Genomic DNA, 23,209 nt, shown 5'->3' on the forward strand with positions numbered 1-23,209 from the left:
GAATGAACTCTGAGGTCTTCAGAGCCGCCATACTGTGTGTTCAGATCCAGCCAAATGCAGCCAAACTGATTGGTCCTCATTTCATACTACAGATGGACAATGACCCAAAACATAAAGCCAAAGCAACCCAGGAGTTTATTAAAGCAAAGAAGTGGAATATTCTTGAATGGCCAAGTCAGTCACCTGATCTCAACCCAATTGAGCAGCATTTCACTTGTTAAAGACTAAACTTCAGGCAGAAAGGCCCGAAAACAAACAGCAACTGAAAACCACCGCAGTGAAGGCCTGGCAGAGCATCAAAAAGGAGGAAACACGGCGTCTGTTGATGTCCATGAGTTCAAGACTTCAGGCAGTCATTGCCAACAAAGGGTTTTCAACCAAGTACTAAAAATGAACATTTTATTTAAAATTATTGAATCTGTCCAATTACTTTTGGTCCCTTTAAAAACAGGGTGGCACATGTTAAGGAGCTGAAACTCCTAAACCCTTCATCCAATTTTAATGTGGATACCCTTAAATGAAAGCTGAAAGTCTGAACTTCAACTGCATCTGAATTGTTTTGTTTAAAATTCATTGTGGTAATGTATATAAATAAAATTAGAAAAATGTTGTCTCTGTCCAAATATATATGGACCTAACTGTATGTATTTAATAAAAGAATCTTTTTGGGGAAAAAATGGCGTGGCTCCAGCGCAATTTTCTGTGCAAGAGAGGGAAAGCCAGCGACTGGGGGCCGATGTGCATAGCTTAGGAAGGGGTTAATACCCATGGATCTTCCCATGCTATGAATATCAGCCGGCAGTTGTATATTTAGCCTTGACTGGCTATTAAAATAGGGGACCCCAAAAAAATGATGTGAGGTCCCCCTATAATTAATAGCCAGAAAAGGCTATGCAGACAGCTTGCGGGCTGATATTCATAGACTAGGAAGGGACCTTGGTCATTGTCCCCCCTTGTCTACAAACACCAGCTCACTGCTGACCCAGGAATGGCGCATCTGTATTCCCTCTGCTCTGGAGTGGTGGCATATGGGGTAATAGGGGCTAATGTCACCATTGTATTGTAAAATGACATCAAGCCGGCTTAGTAATGGAGAGGTGTCAATAAGACACCTATCCATTACTAATCCTATAGTTGTTAATGGGTTAAAAAAAGACACAGCCTGAAAAAAGTATTTTAATAAAATAAAACAATAAACACAGTTTGACCATTTTATTGTTACTGCTAATCCATGTGACGCCCCAAATCTCCTGTAAAAAATAAAAAATAAAAAAACACCAATATACCCATAATAACTGTCCGGCGTTCAGTCAGTCCCACGCCATAATCCATATACAGTTTACAACCGGGAGTGGTGCTAATGCATCTGGCCCGGCTCTAAACTACTGAGGAATGAATGAAATGCTGCTGGCACAGCTTCAGTGACTAGCGCTGACATCACTGAAGCTGCGCTCCCTCACAGCCTGAACTCTTGAGCGTGGGAAAATGCCAGTTGATTTTCCCACGCTCAAGAGTTTAGTTTGGGTCAGGCTGTGAGGGAGAGCAGCATCAGTGACATCACCTGTATTCATTGAAGCTGTTCTTGCAGCCAGCATGAACTGCTGTGACCTCATCCCTGGCATTATCCTATGGTCCTGAAGTCACAGCAGTTCATGCCGGCTGTGAGAACAGCTTTAGTGAATAGAGGTGATGTCACTGATGCTGTGCTCCTTCACAGCCTGACCCAAACTGAACTCTTGAGCGTGGGAAAATCAGCTGGCATTTTCCCATGCTCAAAAGTTCATCTGTGTTCAGGCTGTGAGGGAGCGCAGACTTAGTGACGGCACTGCTAGTCACTGATGCTGAACTAGCAGCATTTCATTCATTCCCCAGTAGTTTGCAGCCAGGACGATCGCATTAGCACCGTCCTGGTTGCAAACTGTATATACCCCAGGTATGGATTACAGCGTGGGACTGATTGAACGCCGGACAGGTATGGGTATATTGTTGGTTTATTATTTTTTATTGATTACAGGAGATTGAGGGCTTCGGGAAATTAGCAGATGTTGTAAGTATGGTTTAATTAAGAACAATAAAGGAGTCTCTGTGTTTATTTCAAATAAAGGATTTTTAATGGGTGTCTGAGTTTTATTTACTATTTCACTATATGAGGTTAGTAATGGGGGCATCTAATTGGTGCATCTTCATTACTAACCTTGGGGCTTGATGTCACAAAGGTGACATCAACACCCCAACTATTACCCCACTTACCACCGCTACAGGGCAAGTGGGAAATGTGAGGCTAAGTGCTGGAATTGGCGGATCTTACAGATGGGCCTTTTCAGGGGCGACTGAGTGCTGATGTTTTTAGCCGAGGGGACCAATATCCATGGTCACTTCCTAGGCTATTAATATAAGCCTGCAGCTATCTGCATAGCCTTTGCTGGTTATTAATTATGGGGGAACCCCACATCATTTTTTTTGGAGGGTCCCCCATTTTAATAGCCAGTAAAGGCTAAGCATACAGCTGTGAACTGATATTAATAGCCTGGGAAGTTCCATGGGTATTACCCCCTTCCCAGGCTATAAACATCTGCTGGTTTTGAAAATTGCGCTAATCTTTTATTAATTACATACATGTCCCCTAATTCACACACACACTGTACTAATTGTATTTGTCACTGATATCTATATATCTACTTATTCTGTATGTATTTATTGTATGTAATCCATCTCTTTTATCCTGTTGGCTCCTGCAGTGAATTTACAGAACCTGGCAAATTAATTACCAGCTATTCTTCTATCTCTTTTTCTATGTAATATCAATACATATATATATGTGTGTGTGTGTTACTGACATGTATATATATATATATATATATATATATATATATATATATATGTATGTATTCTATGTGTATATATCTATTCTATCTTTTCTATTATAACCTGTCAGTGTGATTTTTACAGTAGCCGCATATGAATTGCCGGCTTTTCAAAGGACACCTGTGCGTAAAAAACGGACAGCACTCACATGGTGTGAGTGCTGTACATTTTTTTTCTCACATCCATTGACTTGCATTAGTGAGTCCCGTCCGAGATACACAGCAAATTCTTCCTGGTGAAGTCCATATTCGGGGTCCGTGCTCAAGCAGTAGGTGTTGGCTACAGACCCCGAACTTTACTGATCGGGTTCATCCATCTCTAATTATTATTAATATTATTATTATTAATAATAATAAAGTTATAAAATAATGTAAACTAAGAATACTTTTGAATCAGTTCCAAAATGTGTTGGTAAATACTATAACATTGTAGTAGAGCAAAGTGCTGACTGATGTGCTGTTTGTGATTTAGGTTATGCCCTCTCATGTACACAGTGTACGTCTACAACATCTACATGTACAGGCAACAGCGTGATTTGTTCTTCAGGTCAAGCTTGTGGCACCGCATATACAGAAATAGGTGTTGGTGAGTTATATGATTACATATCACAATATGAACTTTCTACATTAATGAATAGATTTTTTAGACATATGGAAGCTGATGTACTTTGAAAATCCATGTTAGAATTGCTGTAAAATCTTTCAATAAGATTCCCCAATAAGTAACATAGTTAGTAAGGCCGAAAAAAGACATTTGTCCATCCAGTTCAGCCTATATTCCATCATAATAAATCCCCAGATCTACGTCCTTCTACAGAACCTAATAATTGTATGATACAATATTGTTCTGCTCCAGGAAGACATCCAGGCCTCTCTTGAACCCCTCGACTGAGTTCGCCATCACCACCTCCTCAGGCAAGCAATTCCAGATTCTCACTGCCCTAACAGTAAAGAATCCTCTTCTATGTTGGTGGAAAAACCTTCTCTCCTCCAGACGCAAAGAATGCCCCCTTGTGCCCGTCACCTTCCTTGGTATAAACAGATCCTCAGCGAGATATTTGTATTGTCCCCTTATATACTTATACATGGTTATTAGATCGCCCCTCAGTCGTCTTTTTTCTAGACTAAATAATCCTAATTTCGCTAATCTATCTGGTTATTGTAGTTCTCCCATCCCCTTTATTAATTTTGTTGCCCTCCTTTGTACTCTCTATGGTTCCACTATATCCTTCCTGAGCACCGGTGCCCAAAACTGGACACAGTACTCCATGTGCGGTCTAACTAGGGATTTGTACAGAGGCAGTATAATGCTCTCATCATGTGTATCCAGACCTCTTTTAATGCACCCCATGATCCTGTTTGCCTTGGCAGCTGCTGCCTGGCACTGGCTGCTCCAGGTAAGTTTATCATTAACTAGGATCCCCAAGTCCTTCTCCCTCTCAGATTTACCCAGTGGTTTCCTGTTCAGTGTGTAATGGTGATATTGATTCCTTCTTCCCATGTGTATAACCTTACATTTATCATTGTTAAACCTCATCTGCCACCTTTCAGCCCAAGTTTCCAACTTATCCAGATCCATCTGTAGCAGAATACTATCTTCTCTTGTATTAACTGCTTTACATAGTTTTGTATCATCTGCAAATGTCGATATTTTACTGTGTAAACCTTCTACCAGATCACTAATGAATATGTTGAAGAGAACAGGGCCCAATACCGACCCCTGCGGTACCCCACTGGTCACAGCGACCCAGTTAGAGACTATACCATTTATAACCACCCTCTGCTTTCTATCACTAAGCCAGTTACTAACCCATTTACACACATTTTCCCCCAGACCAAGCATTCTCATTTTGTGTACCAACCTCTTGTGCGGCACGGTATCAAACGCTTTGGAAAAATCGAGATATACCACGTCCAATGACTCACCGTGGTCCAGTCTATAGCTTACCTCTTCATAAAAACTGATTAGATTGGTTTGACAGGAGCGATTTCTCATAAACCCATGCTGATATGGAGTTAAACAGTTATTCTCATTGAGATAATCCAGAATAACATCCCTCAGAAACCCTTCAAATATTTTACCAACAATAGAGGTTAGACTTACTGGCCTATAATTTCCAGGTTCACTTTTAGAGCCCTTTTTGAATATTGGCACCACATTTGCTATGCGCCAGTCCTGCGGAACAGACCCCATCGCTATAGAGTCCCTAAAAATAAGAAATAATGGTTTATCTATTACATTACTTAGTTCTCTTAGTACTCGTGGGTGTATGCCATCCGGACCCGGAGATTTATCTATTTTAATCTTATTTAGCCGGTTTTGCACCTCTTCTTGGGTTAGATTGGTGACCCTTAATATAGGGTTTTCATTGTTTCTTGGGATTTCACCTAGCATTTCATTTTCCACCGTGAATACCGTGGAGAAGAAGGTGTTTAATATGTTAGCTTTTTCCGCGTCATCTAGAACCATTCTTTCCTCACTATTTTTTAAGGGGCCTACATTTTCAGTTTTTATTCTTTTACTATTGATATCGTTGAAAAACAGTTTGGGATTAGTTTTACTCTCCTTAGCAATGTGCTTCTCTGTTTCCTTTTTGGCAGCTTTAATTAGTTTTTTAGATAAAGTATTTTTCTCCCTATAGTTTTTTAGAGCTTCAATGGTGCCATCCTGCTTTAGTAGTGCAAATGCTTTCTTTTTACTGTTAATTGCCTGTCTTACTTCTTTGTTTAGCCACATTGGGTTTTTCCTATTTCTAGTCCTTTTATTCCCACAAGGTATAAACCGCTTACACTGCCTATTTAGGATGTTCTTAAACATTTCCCATTTATTATCTGTATTCTTATTTCTGAGGATATTGTCCCAATCTACCAGATTAAGGGCATCTCTAAGCTGGTCAAACTTTGCCTTCCTAAAGTTCAGTGTTTTTGTGACTCCCTGACAAGTCCCCCTAGTGAAAGACAGGTGAAACTGTACAATATTGTGGTCGTTATTTCCTAGATGCCCGACCACCTGCAGATTTGTTATTCTGTCAGGTCTATTATTTAGTATTAGGTCTAAAAGTGCTGCTCCTCTGGTTGGATTCTGCACCAATTGTGAAAGATAATTTTTCTTGGTTATTAGCAGAAACCTGTTGCCTTTATGGGTTTCACAGGTTTCTGTTTCCCAGTTAATATCCGGGTAGTTAAAGTCCCCCATAACCAGGACCTCATTATGGGTTGCAGCTTCATCTATCTGCCTTAGTAGTAGACTTTCCATGATTTCTGTTATATTTGGGGGTTTGTAACAGACCCCAATGAGAATTTTGTTACCATTATTCCCTCCATGAATTTCGACCCATATGGACTCGACATCCTCATTCCCTTTGCTAATATCCTCCCTTAAAGTGGACTTTAGACAAGACTTTACATAGAGACAAACCCCTCATCCTCTCCGATTTTTACGATCCTTTCTAAACAGACTGTAACCCTGTAAGTTAACTGCCCAGTCATAGTTTTCATCTAACCATGTCTCCGTTATTCCCACTATGTCAAAGTTACCTGTAGATATTTCTGCTTCTAGTTCTTCCATCTTGTTTGTCAGGCTTCTGGCGTTTGCGAGCATGCAGTTTAGAGGATTTTGTTTTGTTCCAATCTCCTCGCTGTGGATTGTTTTAGAAATGTTCTTAGCTCTCTTCTGAGTATGTTTTCCTGGGTCTTCTTTGTTCGAGTCTAATGTTTTTCTTCCCGTCCCCTCTTCTTCTAGTTTAACGCCCTCCTGATGAGTGTAGCGAGTCTTCTGGCGAATGTGTGTTTCCCAGGTTTGTTGAGGTGTAGTCCGTCTCTGGCGAGGAGTCCATCATACCAGTAATTCACACCGTGGTCCAGGAATCCAAATCCTTGTTGTCTGCACCATCGTCTTAGCCAGTTGTTCGCATCAAGGATCCTGTTCCATCTCCTGGTGCCATGCCCGTCTACTGGAAGGATAGAAGAAAAAACTACCTGTGCATCCAGTTCCTTTACTTTCTTCCCCAACTCTTCAAAGTCCTTGCAGATTGTCGGTAGGTCCTTCCTTGCCGTGTCATTGGTGCCAACATGTATCAGAAGAAATGGGTGGACGTCCTTGGAGCTGAAGAGCTTTGGTATCCTATCGGTCACATCCTTGATCATCGCACCCGGAAGGCAGCATACTTCTCTTGCGGTTATGTCCGGTCTGCTGATGGCTGCTTCTGTGCCTCTCAGTAGTGAGTCTCCCACCACCACCACTCTTCGTTGCTTCTTGGCTGTACTTTTTGCTGTCACTTGTTGCTGTGTGCCCTTTTCTTTTTTGCTTGCTGGTATTGCTTCATTCTTAGGTGTGCCATCTTCATCCTCTACAAAGATTTGATATCGGTTCTTCAGTTGTGTGGTTGATTTCTCCATGGTCTTCTTGCTTCTTTTGGTCACATGCTTCCACTCATCGGCTTTTGGAGGTTCTCTGACACTTTTTTCACCTTCTGTGACCAGTAGAGATGCTTCTGTTCTGTCTAGGAAGTCTTCATTCTCTTTGATGAGTTTCAAAGTTGCTATTCTTTCTTCCAGACCCCGCACCTTTTCTTCTAAAAGGGCCACTAGTCTACACTTCTGACAGGTGAAATTGGATTCTTCTTCTGGTCGATCTGTGAACATGTAGCACATGCTGCAGCTCACCATGTAGGTTGTCACATCTGCCATGTTGCTCCTAGATCCTGCTGACTTGCTGTGTGTTTTCCTTCTTGTGTAATCTACTCAGCCAAGCTTTCTTGCAATAATGTGCTACAGGCAAAAATTCGCGCGCCGTAAGGCGGTTTGGTGATGCTTTCCAAGCAGCTGGTCCCGGCTGTACCCAACGATCTTCTTGCTGAGGGAGACTCTTCGCTTTTCCCAGAAGGCACCTGGAATATGCAAATTATCCTCCTCAAGCTTGAATCCCTGGTATTACAATAAGTATTTTATAGGTTGCACTAATGTTCATTTTTCAAAAAGTAGAATGAACCACAGCACTTCACTGGGTATATGGTATCAAAAAGTAATGTTCTTATTTATATAATTGTCTTGAAATATTTTCATTTCCTGTTCCGTCCAGATGTCACCAACTGTATCCCAGAATTCCAAGCTGAGGACGTTCACCGACTGCCATATTGCGACACCCAAGTGATGGGTGTCCCAATATGGAAATTGCTGCTGGTGCCAACCTATCGAGCGGTACCACCAGCGGAACACAGTTGCACCACACACACACACACTCACACACACACTCTCTACGCCGTACACACCACACACACACAATCACACACTCACTCACACTCACTCACACTCACTCACACACACTCACACACTCACGCAGCCTCTTGCGTGATACCACCAGCGGAAAACGTTGCGAACACCCCGCCGCCGGGATCAGCCGAATGATTCACTAACCGCCGCCATCTTTGTACAGGAGGAGAGCATGCACAGTTTTAATGTGATCGCCGCTGTCTGTCTGCACAAAGATGGCGGCAGTCTGTATTACTGTGCCTGCGTGAATTACGCGCAGGTGCAGTGAATCATTCGGCTGATCCTGGCGGCAGATGCGCGACGTGTCTGCAGGCAAAGGAAGCCGGTCACATTAAAGGGGTTTTCCCACGAACGAAAATTCATATTAAAAATTGTCTGTGTCTGACGGTGTACAGAGCACACCACATCTCCTGGGCAGGGGAGAAAGCAAAAGACAATACTGACATTACAGCAGGGGATCACAGTGGATTCATTTTGTGAGGTAAAATATTTCACTGACTGTTTTTAAAAAATATTTTACCTCACAAAATGTAGGGGGGGGAGAGATTCTCAACGCTGCAAAGCCTGCCCCCATGTGGATAGGTGACTAAGCACATGTGAGGGAGAGATTCTCAACGCTGTAAAGCCTGCCCCCATCGCAACATTACCGCCCTCCTCATGCGATAGCATCCGGCCTCCTTCTAGTTCTATATTCTTCAATCATCATAAAATTAGCAACGTTTCGACTCCAGTTTCATACTCTACTGTAGTAATGCTTCTCAAAAAAAACCTTTATGTTCATGTTATGTATTGGAGGGACTAAGATAAAATGTAGACCTCCCATCTCTCATCACCATGCTACAATGAATTGAAGGGGTTGTTAGACTATAGAAAATCCATTTCCATAAATCGTATTATAGAAATTGATATTGTTAAAACAGATTTATCTGTTCAGGCTCCAAATCTCTTGGCCTGAGTGTAGAGTCTCTCATTCTGGAGGACTTAATTTATCCATCAGAAAACCCATTGATTTAAATGGGCACTGTGTAATACTCAGTTTAACCTGTGGTAAAAAAATATTTAGAATTGAGAGTCCTCAGTTGTTGATACCTTTCAATGGCTAGCTGAAAACATGGTAACAAATTGCAAGCTTTCGAGACTACACAGGTCTCTTCATCAGGCAAAGACTAAAAGAAATTCTGAAGAATCACATATTTATGCACAACATAGCATAGAATAAAAAACACGGATACGACAGGTGACATGAAGCAGAATTATCATGTGTGATGAACAGTTATGTCCATAAATATTGGGCCAGTTCTTAGATAAGGAATGTTTTATTGTCCTCTGATTGGGGTCTGGCTCTGTTGTGATGAGATGACCCCACATGGTCTGAGGGGCAAGTTCCTTAGTTGATGTAAAAAGATATAGAGGGTATTCTTAAACCTCTGGTAAAGGATACACCCAGCTTCATTCAGGACACAACTGACCTATTGAATAAACAATAGGTCCTCTACCAGAAGGAACCATCCTGGCCACCATGGATGTGGAATCTTTGTACTCCAATATCCAACACCAGGATGGATTACATGCCTGCAAATTCTTCCTGGAAAACAGGGACCGATGCGGATTCTGTGGTGAAACTTATAAAATTCATCCTCACCCACAATTCAATTACTTTGAATTTGACAAGAAGATCTATCTACAGGAGACTGGCACAGCAATGGGAAGTAAAATGGCCCCACAGTATGAAAATCTTTTCATGGCCAAGCTTGAAAGCAACTTTGTCCTCATGTCCCATCAGGCCTCTGGCGTACCACCGCTACATTGATGACATTTTAATCATGTGGACGGAGTCTGAGCTGCAGCTAAAGACGTTCCATGAACAGTTTAATCAATTTCATCCCACCATCAACTTGACACTCAACTACTCCTGCACTGAAATTAACTTTTTGGACACCATCATTAAGCTGCAGTACAAAAAAATAGAGACATCCCTTTATCAGAAGCCAATCGACCGTCCAACATACCTTAAATTGGACAGTTTCCATCCAAAATACATAAAAAACTCTATTGTCTACAGCCAAGCCATCAGATACAATCGTATATGTTCCAACCACATGGATAGGGATGAGCACCTTGGTCGCCTCAGAAAGACCTTTTTGAATCAGGGCTACCATCCAAGAACAATTGAAAACCAGATCACAAGAGCCACCAGAATATCAAGGAATCACCTGCTACATTACAAAGCTAAAGAAGAAAATAACCGTGTGCCTCTAGTGGTTACCTACAATCCAAATCTGGAGGTGCTAAGGGGAGCTGCACGGAAATTACAACCTTTACTGCAAAAAGATGCCGCTTACAATCCATTTTTCCAGACCCCCCACTACTGTGTTTTAGGCAGCCCCCAAATCTAAGAAGCATAAATGTCAAGAGCTCCCTGTCCTCTCCAACAGCTGCAGGAACCTTTCCTTGCAACCAGAAAAAATGTAAAACCTGTCCATTTATAATGACCACGGACAAGATAAAGATTCCCAATTCACATCAGGACTACAAGATACCAGGAACTTTCAGCTGTGTCACATCTAATGTGGTGTACTTAATTACAGGTCCTTCTCAAAAAATTAGCATATAGTGTTAAATTTCATTATTTACCATAATGTAATGATTACAATTAAACTTTCATATATTATAGATTCATTATCCACCAACTGAAATGTGTCAGGTCTTTTATTGTTTTAATACTGATGATTTTGGCATACAACTCCTGATTACCCAAAAAACCTGTCTCAATAAATTAGCATATTTCACCCATCCAATCAAATAAAAGTGTTTTTTAATAACAAACAAAAAAACCATCAAATAATAATGTTCAGTTATGCACTCAATACTTGGTCGGGAATCCTTTGGCAGAAATGACTGCTTCAATGCGGCGTGGCATGGAGGCAATCAGCCTGTGACACTGCTGAGATGTTATGGAGGCCCAGGATGCTTCAATAGCGGCCTTAAGCTCATCCAGAGTGTTGGGTCTTGCGTCTCTCAACTTTCTCTTCACAATATCCCACAGATTCTCTATGGGGTTCAGGTCAGGAGAGTTGGCAGGCCAATTGAGCACAGTAATACCATGGTCAGTAAACCATTTACCAGTGGTTTTGGCACTGTGAGCAGGTGCCAGGTCGTGCTGAAAAATGAAATCTTCATCTCCATAAAGCATTTCAGCCGATGGAAGCATGAAGTGCTCCAAAATCTCCTGATAGCTAGCTGCATTGACCCTGCCCTTGATGAAAAACAGTGGACCAACACCAGCAGCTGACATGGCACCCCACACCATCACTGACTGTGGGTACTTGACACTGGACTTCAGGCATTTTGGCATTTCCTTCTCCCCAGTCTTCCTCCAGACTCTGGCACCTTGATTTCCGAATGACATGCAAAATTTGCTTTCATCAGAAAAAAGTACTTGGGACCACTTAGCAACAGTCCAGTGCTGCTTCTCTGTAGCCCAGGTCAGGCGCCTCTGCCGCTGTTTATGGTTCAAAAGTGGCTTTACCTGGGGAATGCGGCACCTGTAGCCCATTTCCTGCACACGCCTGTGCACGGTGGCTCTGGATGTTTCCACACCAGACTCAGTCCACTGCTTCCTCAGGTTCCCCAAGGTCTGGAATCGGTCCTTCTCCACAATCTTCCTCAGGGTCCGGTCTCCTCTTCTCGTTGTACAGCGTTTTCTGCCACATTGTTTCCTTCCAACAGACTTACCATTGAGGTGCCTTGATACAGCACTCTGGGAACAGCCTATTTGTTGACAAATTTCTTTCTGGGTCTTACCCTCTTGCTTGAGGGTGTCAATGATGGCCTTCTTGACATCTGTCAGGTCGCTAGTCTTACCCATGATGGGGGTTTTGAGTAATGAACCAGGCAGGGAGTTTATAAAAGCCTCAGGTATCTTTTGCATGTGTTTAGAGTTAATTAGTTGATTCAGAAGATTAGGGTAATAGGTCGTTTAGAGAACCTTTCCTTGATATGCTAATTTATTGAGACAGGTTTTTTGGGTTATCAGGAGTTGTATGCCAAAATCATCAGTATTAAAACAATAAAAGACCTGACAAATTTCAGTTGGTGGATAATGAATCTATAATATATGAAAGTTTAATTGTAATCATTACATTATGGTAAATAATGAAATTTAACACTATATGCTAATTTTTTGAGAAGGACCTGTATATGTACTAAATGTCCAACTGGGGGTCTGTATGTGGGGGAGACAGGGCAAAAGCTTAGAACAAGAATGAATTCTCACCGCCACACAATAAGAGAAAAAAGAATGGATCTACCTGTGGCAATATAGTTTTGTCTCCCAAATCATAACATTATGGACATAAAATTACTTGTGTTAAAAGGTAACTTCAAATCTCAGAGAGACAGAAGAGTCTGGGAATATAAACTGATGACGACCTTTGACCGTCTCACTGCAGGAATGAATGTGTCGCATGGATTTAGGTCTTTTTACATCAACTAAGGAACTTGCCCCTCAGACTATGAGGGGTCATCACAACAGAACCAGACCCCAATAAAACAATCCTTATCTAAGAACTGGCCCAATATTTATGGACATAACTGTTTATCACTCATGGTAATTCTGCTTCATGTCACCTGGTTTATCCATGGTTTTTCCCTTTTTTTTTCTATGCTATGTTGTGCATAAATATGTGATTCTTCAGAATTTGTTTTAGTCTTTGCCTGATGAAGAGACCTGTGTAGTCTCGAAAGCTGCAATGTGTTACCATCTTTTTCAGTTAGCCATTAAAAGGTATCAACCACTGAGGACTCTCAATTCTAAATATTTTTCTATCTACTGGCGAACACGGTACCAAGATATATATCTTTCCTGTATTTAACCTGTGGTGTCACTGTAGGAATTAAAATGATTTGCTATGATTATTTGTAGGTGGATCGACGGCCGGGACTGTGGTCAGGACTTGCGCACTTTCATCTGAATGTGGCTTCATAGGCAGCATGACTATACAGCAGATAAAATACAGAATGGGGATTTCATGTTGCCACTTTGAGAACTGTGCTCCTTTAACTCCTTCATGTAAGTCATTTGTTTCTACTTGTACCTATAATTTAAATAAGGAAATATTGCATTGTTTCTCCTTCAGCCCCATTGTCCCCAGTGTATATCTTATGGCCCCTTTGACACTGGTATATAAAATACAGCCCCTTGGCCCCCCAGTGTGTAACCTCCAGCCCTGCGCCATCTGCCTTTACTACCATGTGACAGAACGGCTGGTGGTGCAGAGCTCACTGATACCAGCACGGTCCTGTAGTAGGAGCCACCGGGGAAACAAGTCCGTTCATGACATTTCTTCCTCCTGAATCTTCCAGCATGTGAGAGATATTATTGAGAAGTGAAAGGATCCGCAGCAACTCCCCTGTAAAGTTAAAGAAGGTAGTGACTGACTGCTGAGGAGCAAAGGGCAGAAAAATTATCACTGTTCTACTGACCCCATAACTGCAAAATCCAGACCTCCTCAGCACAAACACGGCACCCCCACCGGAAGCTTCATGGCTGAGCAGATGCATGCAGCCTCACATCCCTAAGGACAATGCCGAGCATCGAATGGACTGGTGTAAAGATGCCACCACTGGATTCTGGAGGAGACGTGTTCTGTGCAGTGATGGATCACATTAATCTATCTGCGTCTGATGGAGGAGTCTGGGTTTGGTTACACCAGGAGGACGTTACCCCATGACCAAGTACAGATGTTGGAGGGGGATAATGCTAGGGACCATTATCGGAGGTCGACATCAGCCTCTTAGTTCCAGTGATGGGAAATCTTAATCTTCAGCACAAGACATTGTGGACAATTGTAGCTTCAGCTTTGTGGGAACAGTTTGGGGAAGACCCTTTTCTGTTCCCCATGACTGCGCCCAGTGCACAAGCTCCATATAGGCATGGAAGGAAGAATATGAGTGGCCAACAGAGCCCGGACGTCAGCTCCATCCAAGACTAGAGATTGTGATCCACCCAACATCAAGGTCTGACCCTACAAATTTTCTTCTGTATGAAGGCAACAATTTCCACAGACGAATCAAAAAATCTTGTAAAAATACTTCCCAGAAGAGGGGAATCCTGGGCAAAATAAAATTGTTGTCATTGTTAATACTGTCATCTTTGGCAGAAGGATTAACTTTTTACCAAATAGAAGGTTGAAGGAATGATCAAAGTTCTTCATAAATTCATACATGGAAAACAATATAGCGTTAAGACCTGTTTTTTCTTCTCTCTTTCTCCTCTTCGGCTCTAGTACCATCACGGAATTCTACCCAGAATGGACTGGTCTGCCGAACCTGCACATCCCCTGACTCCACCTGGTGTTACACTTCCGATACTATGCAATGCACCGGAGATGAGGACATGTGTATTCTCCAAACTACAAAAATAACAGGTAAAGGAAACCAAAAACCAATATTGATGAACCCTACACTGGCTACCCATTCGCTACAGGGTCCAGTATAAACTCATCTCTCTCACCCACAAAGCTCTCCGCAGTTCTGCACCGCCTTATATCTCCTCTCTCATCTCCGTCTATCGCCCTACACGTGCCCTCCGTTCTACAAATGACCTAAGACTAACATCCCCTGTAATCCGAACCTCGCACCTCCGTCTCCAAGACTCCTCTCGTGCTGCGCCAGCTCTCTGGAATGCACTTCCCCAGACGATCAGACTGATACCTAGCCCCGACCTATTCAAGTGCGCTTTGAAAACCCATCTCTTCAGACAAGCCTACCACATCAACTACTCGGTAAACTAACTTTACCCTGTTCCCTCCTTCCAAATATTACTCTGAATCTGCACCTTACTATTCATCTGTCTCCACACCCTACATGCACACGATAACTGCACTTGATACTTGACTATTGCACTTAAACACACGGCCTGATGACCAGATCATGCAGCTTTATATGAAAATCCCTATTTATTATAATTGCCGGACCTGAAATAACGAGCACTTTTCACCTATTGTGTCCCCCCATTTCCTTCTAAATTGTAAGCTTGCGAGCAGGGACCTCACCCCTAATGTCACTGTTTAAATTGTCTTAACTCGTACCGAATTTATTGTCTGTACATGTCCCTGCTTAATTGTAAAGTGCTGCGGAATATGTTGGCGCTATATAAATAAAAATTATTATTATTATTATTAACCTTTCAGGTATGATTTTAGAAACAGTGAGCACTAGGTGTTTCTACATTGCAAGGTCAGCAAAATTATGAGCTGGGCATATTATTACCCCTTCACGACATGAGCCATACATGCACAGCGCAAGTCAGAAGCAAGAGTATGGAGCGGGCTCACGGGCTTGAGCCCGCTCCATACTCGGCAGGAGATAGCTGCGTATTACATTCAGAACCTGCCTCTAACAGCTCCGACTGCTAATGTTGACCTGCTAAATGCCACTGTCAAACTCTGAAAGCGGCATTTAACACATGCCAACAATGGAGTGCATCATTCCTTGCTCCCATCGGCATGCCGGTTATTTGATCGCGGGTTGTCGATGGGTTGCTGTGACAGCCAGGGGTCTGCTGAAGACTCCCGTGCTTGTCATTACAAAGCTCCTTTGAAACCATGCCTGTGGCTGGGCTACAAAGGAGACTGTGCTTTATACTGTGTGCAGCAATGCTACAGTACTGCTCTATATAGCACAAGTGATCAGATTATAGTCCCCTAAAGGGACTATTAAGAACAAGGAAAAGTAAAAGAAAATGTTTAAAAAAGATATAAAAAAAAAACATAATAGTTCAAATCTCCACGCTTTTCAACCATTGAAAAATAAAAATATAACAAAATTAAAAAAATATATCTGATATCGCTTTTTTCATAAAAAATTGCTTTATTAAAATATAAAAATACCGTATATACTCGAGTATAAGCCAACCCGAGTGTAAGCCCACCCCCCTAATTTTGCTACAAAAAACTGGGAAAACGTAATGACTCGAGTATAAGCCTAGGGTGGGAAATGCAGCAGCTACCTGTAAATGTCAAAAGTAAAAATAGATACCAATAAAAGTAAAATTAATTGAGACATCAGTAGGTTAAATGTTTTTGAATATCCATATTGAATCAGGAGCCCCATATAATGCTCAATACAGTTTATGATGGGCCCCATAAGATGCTCCATACAAAATATGCCCCATATAATGCTGCATAAAGGTTAATAATGGCCCCATAAGATGCTCCATAGACACATTTGCCCAATATAATGCTGCGCAAATGCTGATTATGGCCCCATAAGATGCTCCATAAAGATATTTGCCCCATATAGTGCTGCACAAACGTTGATTATGGCCCCATACAGACACTTGCCCCATATAGTGCTGCACAAACGTTATGGCCCCATATAGTGCTGCACAAACATTATGGCCCCATATAGTGCTGCACAAACGTTATGGCCCCATATAATGCTGCACAAACGTTTTGGCCCCATACAGTGCTGCACAAACGTTATGGCCCCATATAGTGCTGCACAAACGTTATGGCCCCTTATAGTGCTGCACAAACGTTATGGCCCCATATAGTGCTGCACAAATGTTATGGCCCCATAGATGCTCCATACAGACACTTGCACCATTTGCTGTGATAAAAAATCACATACTCACCTCTCCGTCACTCAGGCCCCCGGCGCTTTCAATATTCACGTGCTCATCTTTCCGGCGCCACTCCATCTTCAGCACTGACGTTCAGGCTGAGGGCGCGCACTAACTACGTCACCGCGCCCTCTGACCTGAGCGCCACTGCTGAAGATGGAGCGGCGCCAGAACGAGGAGCAGGTGACTATCGCGCAGCGCAGCGCTCCCCTCCCCGTTATACTTACCTGCTCCTGGCGCTGTGCAGTCCCTGCTTCTCCGACGCTGCAGCTTCTTCCTGTACTGAGCAGTCACCGTTACCGCTCATTACAGTAATGAATATGCCGCTCCCCCTCACCTGTCGACCCCTGGGTATGACTCGAGTATAAGCCGAGAGGGGGACTTTCAGCCCAAAAAAGTGGGCTTATACTTATAGCTTATACTCGAGTATATACGGTAATTAACCAGATTTGTAAAACACCATAAACAAAAAAATCAAGAAAAACAATTTTTTTTAAATTTTTGCATGTCCAGCAAAAATGCTCTAACAAGCAATCAAAACATCTATCCCAAAATGGAATCAATAAAAACGTTGTCTCGTCCTGTAAAAAATAAACCATCACACAACACCATTGACTGAAAAAATAAAAACATTGCGGGTCTCTGAAAATGACGATAGAACCCTCACACATTTTTTTTTTGCATATTTCTAATTTTTTTCACTGCCAAAATAATAAAAAAGCTGGACATGTTTGGTATTGCCATAATCAAACTGATGAGCAAAATTATTTTGCAATGTCATTTTTACCACAAAATATACATCGTAAAAACAGTTCCCAAAAAAACGATGTTAGAAGTTTTGTTTTGCTTTTTTTACATAATTTCTTCTAACTTGGATTTTTTTTCTCATTTTCCAGTAGATTGTGTTGTAAAATAAATTGTTTCATTCAAAAGTACAACTCATCTTGCAAAACACAAGCCATGATACGTCTATGAGGAAAGAAAAACTAAAAAGTTATTTCTCGGAGAAAAAAGGGCCGAAAAATAAAAACGCAAAAATGGAAAGTGGCCACGTCGGGAAGGGATTAAAAAAAAAAACTAATTGTTAAATGGGTTCTCTGAAAATAGAAAAAAAAATAAGCAAACCACCTCCTCACCTCGCCTCTGTCGGAGTCCCGCAAGGTTCAGTCCTTGGGCCCCTGCTCTTCTCCATTTACACCTTTGGCCTGGGACTAGGGTTGAGCAAAACGGATCGGTCAATTTCATAAGTCGCCGACTTTCGGCAAAGTCGGGTTTCGTGAAACCCAAGCCGATCCCAGTGTGGGATCGGCCACATGGTCGGCGATCTTCGCGCCAAGGTCGCGTTTCATATGACACATTAAGAGCCATTTCTCAGCTAATGAAGGTGGACGCAGAGTGTGGGCAGCGTGATGACATAGGTCCTGGTCCCCACCATCTTAGAGAAGGGCATTGCAGTGATTGGCTTGCTTTCTGCGGCATCACAGGGGCTATAAAAGGGCGTTCCCGCCGACCGTCATCTTACTGCTGCTGATATGAGCATAGGGAGAGGTTGCTGTAGCTTCGTCTGAAGCAGGGATAGCGTTAGGGAGGGAAGATTAACCCCCAAACCGCTTGTGCTGTAGCGATTTCCACTGTTCAACACCACCTTTTCTTTGCAGGGAAAGTTGAGGCTAGATTTCTGTGCATCAGCTCTGTAGCTTATAAGGCTCCATGATAGCTGCATTGCTGTTTGTATGCTGCTGTGCAAACCAACTGCTTTTTTCAAAGCAAAAATCCTGTTGCTCCTTCTTTTCTGCACAGTTCTCTTGTTTCTTTGTCCACACTCTTGTGTGCAGCAGTCCTTTTTATTGCTGCCATACTTGTTCTTTGATCATTGTAGGGAGATTGAAATTCTTCTACAGCCCTTGTATTTTTTTTATATATCTGCCAACCACTTTCTGCCACTCAAACTGTGTAGTGTAATACAGTGGGCCTGATTTTTTCCTGCATTCTCCCACACATAAAAAAAGGAGATTTGTATTGCCACTGAGTGCATCTGCCTCAATCCTGTTGTTTGTGGCATCTGTCATCCACTTTCTGCCACTCAAACTGTTGTGTAATACAGTGGGCCTGATTTTTTGCTGCTGTCTCCCACACATAACAAAGGGAGATTTGTATTGCCACTGAGTGCAGCTGCGTCAGTCCTGTTTGTGGCATCTGTCATCCACTTTCTGCCATTCAAACTGTAGTGTAATACAGTGGGCCTGATTTTTTCCTGCTGTCTCACACACCTATAAAGGGAGATTTAAACTCACAACAAGTTTACGTACACCTTCTAACTGGTTTTACAGTACCATATAACGTTTGTTAGTTTGGTAACATTTTTCCAAGATTGCGGAAGTCTGGTGGAAGAGGTCATGGCTTTGGTCGGTCATTGCCAGCTGGTAATGATGGTAGTGGTGGTGGAGCATCAGGTGGTCATGGGAAAAGCAATATAGCACCTAAGTCTCGAGTCGTTGAGCCAGCGTCATCATCTGGCTACACAAGGCCTCGAACGCTCCCTTTTATGGGAGTAGGAAAACCGCTTTTAAAGCCGGAGCAGCAGGAACAAGTTTTGGCTTTCCTTTCTGACTCTGCCTCTAGCTCTTTCGCCTCCTCTTCGGAAAGTGCAAAATTTAAAAGCAATGCGTCGTAAGTGGATGCTCCCGGTCAGGAACAAGTCGCTCCCTTGTGTCCTTCACCCAGAACAACAGAGAAGGATGCGTCAGGCGACACAACAGGTTACTCCATGGAGCTCTTTACACATACCGTGCCTGGGTTAGAAAGGGAAATTGTTAACAGGCCATGCCCATTACAAGATGAATCGGACATGGAGTGCACAGATGCACAGCCACAGCTAGATTATTATGCTGTTCCATTGACTCAGAACACAACATTGCCCTCGCAGTGTACTGAGCCAGAATCTGACCCTGATGAGACTATGGTGCCCCGTCCTGAATGCTATAGCACCGGCTTACACGGTGACACAGAGGAAGGTGCACAGGACATAGAAGAGGAGGTCATAGATGACCCAGTTGTTTACCCCGATTGGCAGCCATTGGGGGAACAGGGTGCCACAGGCAGTAGCTCTGAAGCGGAGGAGGAGCCGCAGCAGGCATCAACATCGCAACAGCTTTCATCTGGCAGGCCCGTATCTGGGCAAAAACGTGTGTCAAAACCAAAAACAGTTGTAGGACAGCGTGGCCATCCGGTTAAAGTAGCTCAGTGTGCAATGCCTGAAAAGGTATTCGATAGTAGGAAGAGTGCAGTCTGGCAATTTTTTAACCAAGATCTGAATGATAAGTGCAAAGTCATCTGTAAGAAATGCTCAAGGACCTTTAGCAGAGGTCAGAATGTGAAAAATCTAAATACAAGTTGCATGCGTAGACATTTAACCACCATGCACTTGCAAGCCTGGACTAACAACCAAACGTCCCGTAACGTTGTTGCACCCGCTCACAATGAAGCTAGTCAGCAACACTACATTCCTTCCCTCACTGTAAGCACACCGTTTACCACACCACCTGCAGCAAATGTGGAGGTATCGTCGCAAGGCCAAAGCAGTAGAGTTGAGCGACCTTGACCTTTTTAGAGTCGAGCCGGGTTTCGCGAAACCCGACTATCTCAAAAGTCGGGTCGAGTGAAATCGGCCGATTATGACGTAAAGTCGGGATCGACCGAAACACGAAACCCAATGCAAGTCAATGGGGCAGCATAGTCGGCAGTGAGTGGGGGCCAGGAAAACACCTAGAGTGCCCATTTTAATGTCAAAACCATCCATTCTTCTTAATGAAGCTTGTCAAGCGTAATTTACCTTATAATAATTGGAAGGCATTTGAAATTGGGGGTCATTTGGCTAAAGTTGTGTGGGGTAGGGCTGGTTCAAGTAATTAGTGGGCCCAGGAAATCTGGACCACGTCACGGCAGTGGAGCAGGGAGAGGTAAGTATTTCAACTTTGCAAGTGCTGTGATCCTGAGCAAGCAGGGGGGGCCCACTTGTTGGCATTGGCACTGGCACAGGGCCCCTCAAAGTACAGCGGTGTGTTTGCACGGCGGGGGCGCCTCCCACCGGCAGCAACACTTTTGCGTACTATGAGAGGCCCTGTGCCAGTGACGTCGCCAACTAGTATTCCTCCCCCCACCTGATGAAGGAACCTGCACTTTCATCTGCACCTTCCTCTTTGTCCCCGTGTAAGGTGGTATGGTATGCGGGAAGAGCAACCTGACTTTCAGCAGGGTCACAATGTTGTTGTGTAGCATGCACGGGGAATGTTGCGTTATGGGTCAATGTACCAGCAGACTCATCTATCACTGGCTGGGCAATGGGCACGATGAAGTGGAAACACAGATATAGGCCCAAATAATAAAGTGGGCTAAATGCAGTTCAAAATTGGTAACACAGGACTAATCAGGGGGCATTGCAGTGGAGGACAACTGGAATGAGAGGCTGACACAGAGAGTAGGGCCAAATCAGTAAGTAGTCGAAATGCAGTTCAAAATTGGCAACCGTAGTAAACAGGCGGCACAGCTTTGTTCAGTGGAGGAGAACAGCAAGGAGTGGCAGACACCGATAGTAGGCCCCAACCCAACTAGTAGGCCAAATGCAGTCTAACATTAACAACTACTTAACGAGAGCCTGAAAATGGAATTTCAGGACAGGAAACCAGGAGAACAGCAAGGAGTGGCAGACACCTATAGTAGGCCCCAAACCAACTAGTACGCCAAATGCAGTTGTTCCATTTAACCACAATTTAATGAGAGCCTGAAGATAGAAGCTCAGGAAAGGCAACCTGGGGAACACCTTGGAGTGTAACACACCATCTCTCTCCACCCCATACCCATTTTGTAGGCCTAATGCAGTGTACTTTTCTACAACTACTAAACGAGAGTCGGAAGACCGAAGCAATTGCAAGGAAACCTGGGGAACACCTTGGAGTGTAACACACCATCTCTCTCCACCCCATACCCAATTTGTAGGCCTAATGCAGTGTAGTTTCCAAGAACTACTAAACGAGAGCCGGAAGATCGAAGCTCAGGAAAGGCAACCTGGGGAACACCTTGGAGTGTAACACACCCTCTCTCTACACCCCATACCCAATTTGAAGGCCTAATGCAGTGTAGTTTCCAAGAACTACTAAACGAGAGCCGGAAGATCGAAGCTCAGGAAAGGCAACCTGGGGAACACCTTGGAGTGGAACACACCATCTCTCTCCACCCCATACCCAATTTGTAGGCCTAATGCAGTGTAGTTTCCAAGAACTACTAAACGAGAGCCGGAAGATCGAAGCTCAGGAAAGGCAACCTGGGGAACACCTTGGAGTGTAACACACCCTCTCTCTACACCCCATACCCAATTTGAAGGCCTAATGCAGTGTAGTTTCCAAGAACTACTAAACGAGAGCCGGAAGATCGAAGCTCAGGAAAGGCAACCTGGGGAACACCTTGGAGTGGAACACACCATCTCTCTACACCCCATACCCAATTTGAAGGCCTAATGCAGCGTAGTTTCCAACAACTATTAAACGAGAGCCGGAAGATCGAAGCTCAGGAAAGGCAACCTGGGGAACACCTTGGAGTGTAACACAACGTCTCTCTACACCATGGAAGGGCTGATTCTTAGGAAGGAAGGCTGTTGGAAATAAGCATTGCGCATCCGAGGGTGATTATATTCTTATTAGGTATATACTCACCCTCGGATGCGCCCTGCTTCTTTATTTGGAATGAATGTTTATTTGCAATGTGGTGTTGACTTTCTCTATTATTTTGGTAATTAATGATTTTATTATTTTCATTGTTTTGCATCTTCTCGGCAATAATATAAAGAAGACGCGACAGGACAACACTCGGTGGATGCCATATCTGTGTTTTCAATTTAAAAAACCTTTCAGTTAACTACTTGCAGGAGAAAGTAATTGTAGCTGGTGGCCATTTTTAGTACTGTACCAGATTTTAGTTGTGTGTTTGTTTTTAATGTTAAAATGTCTGCATTTGATATCTCACCAGTATTTTCTTTTTTATAAGCAAAATACTTTTTATTTTATTTTATGATGTTGGTTCAAGGGGTACACGGGCAGCAGTAGACAGGTCAGTGGAGGCCTAGTGGAAGGAGGGACCGCAGACAGGCTTCGAAGCCCTAACATAATAAATTGGGCTGCCTGTAGGCAATTTAAAATTGGTTCCAGGGGAACACGGGCAGCAGTAGACAGGTCAGTGGAGGCCTAGAGGAAGGAGGGACCGCAGATGCGCCAATGTTTCCCCCATACCAAATTTGTAGGCCTAATGCAGTGTAGTTTCCAACAACTACTAAACGAGAGCCGGAATATCGAAGCTCAGGAAAGGCAACCTGGGGAACACCTTGGAGTGTAACACACCCTCTCTCTACACCCCATACCCAATTTGAAGGCCTAATGCAGTGTAGTTTCCAAGAACT

The 23,209-nt window shown here is 43.2% G+C and overlaps 1 protein-coding gene across 1 annotated transcript in view; it reads left to right on the forward strand.

Annotated features, from left to right (window-relative positions):
• The first annotated feature begins 1,935 nt into the window (after positions 1-1,935).
• Positions 1,936-23,209, forward strand: part of LOC138652178 (phospholipase A2 inhibitor and Ly6/PLAUR domain-containing protein-like) — a 52,318-nt gene continuing 31,044 nt past the window's right edge. The window contains exons 1-4 of the mRNA XM_069742945.1: positions 1,936-1,972; positions 3,337-3,450; positions 13,060-13,206; positions 14,423-14,563. Coding sequence (XP_069599046.1) covers positions 1,936-1,972; positions 3,337-3,450; positions 13,060-13,206; positions 14,423-14,563 — 439 coding nt within the window. The remainder of the gene's footprint in view (positions 1,973-3,336; positions 3,451-13,059; positions 13,207-14,422; positions 14,564-23,209) is intronic.

This window comes from Ranitomeya imitator, chromosome 10 (genome assembly GCF_032444005.1).
Source record: "Ranitomeya imitator isolate aRanImi1 chromosome 10, aRanImi1.pri, whole genome shotgun sequence".
Classification (NCBI taxonomy): domain Eukaryota; kingdom Metazoa; phylum Chordata; class Amphibia; order Anura; family Dendrobatidae; genus Ranitomeya; species Ranitomeya imitator.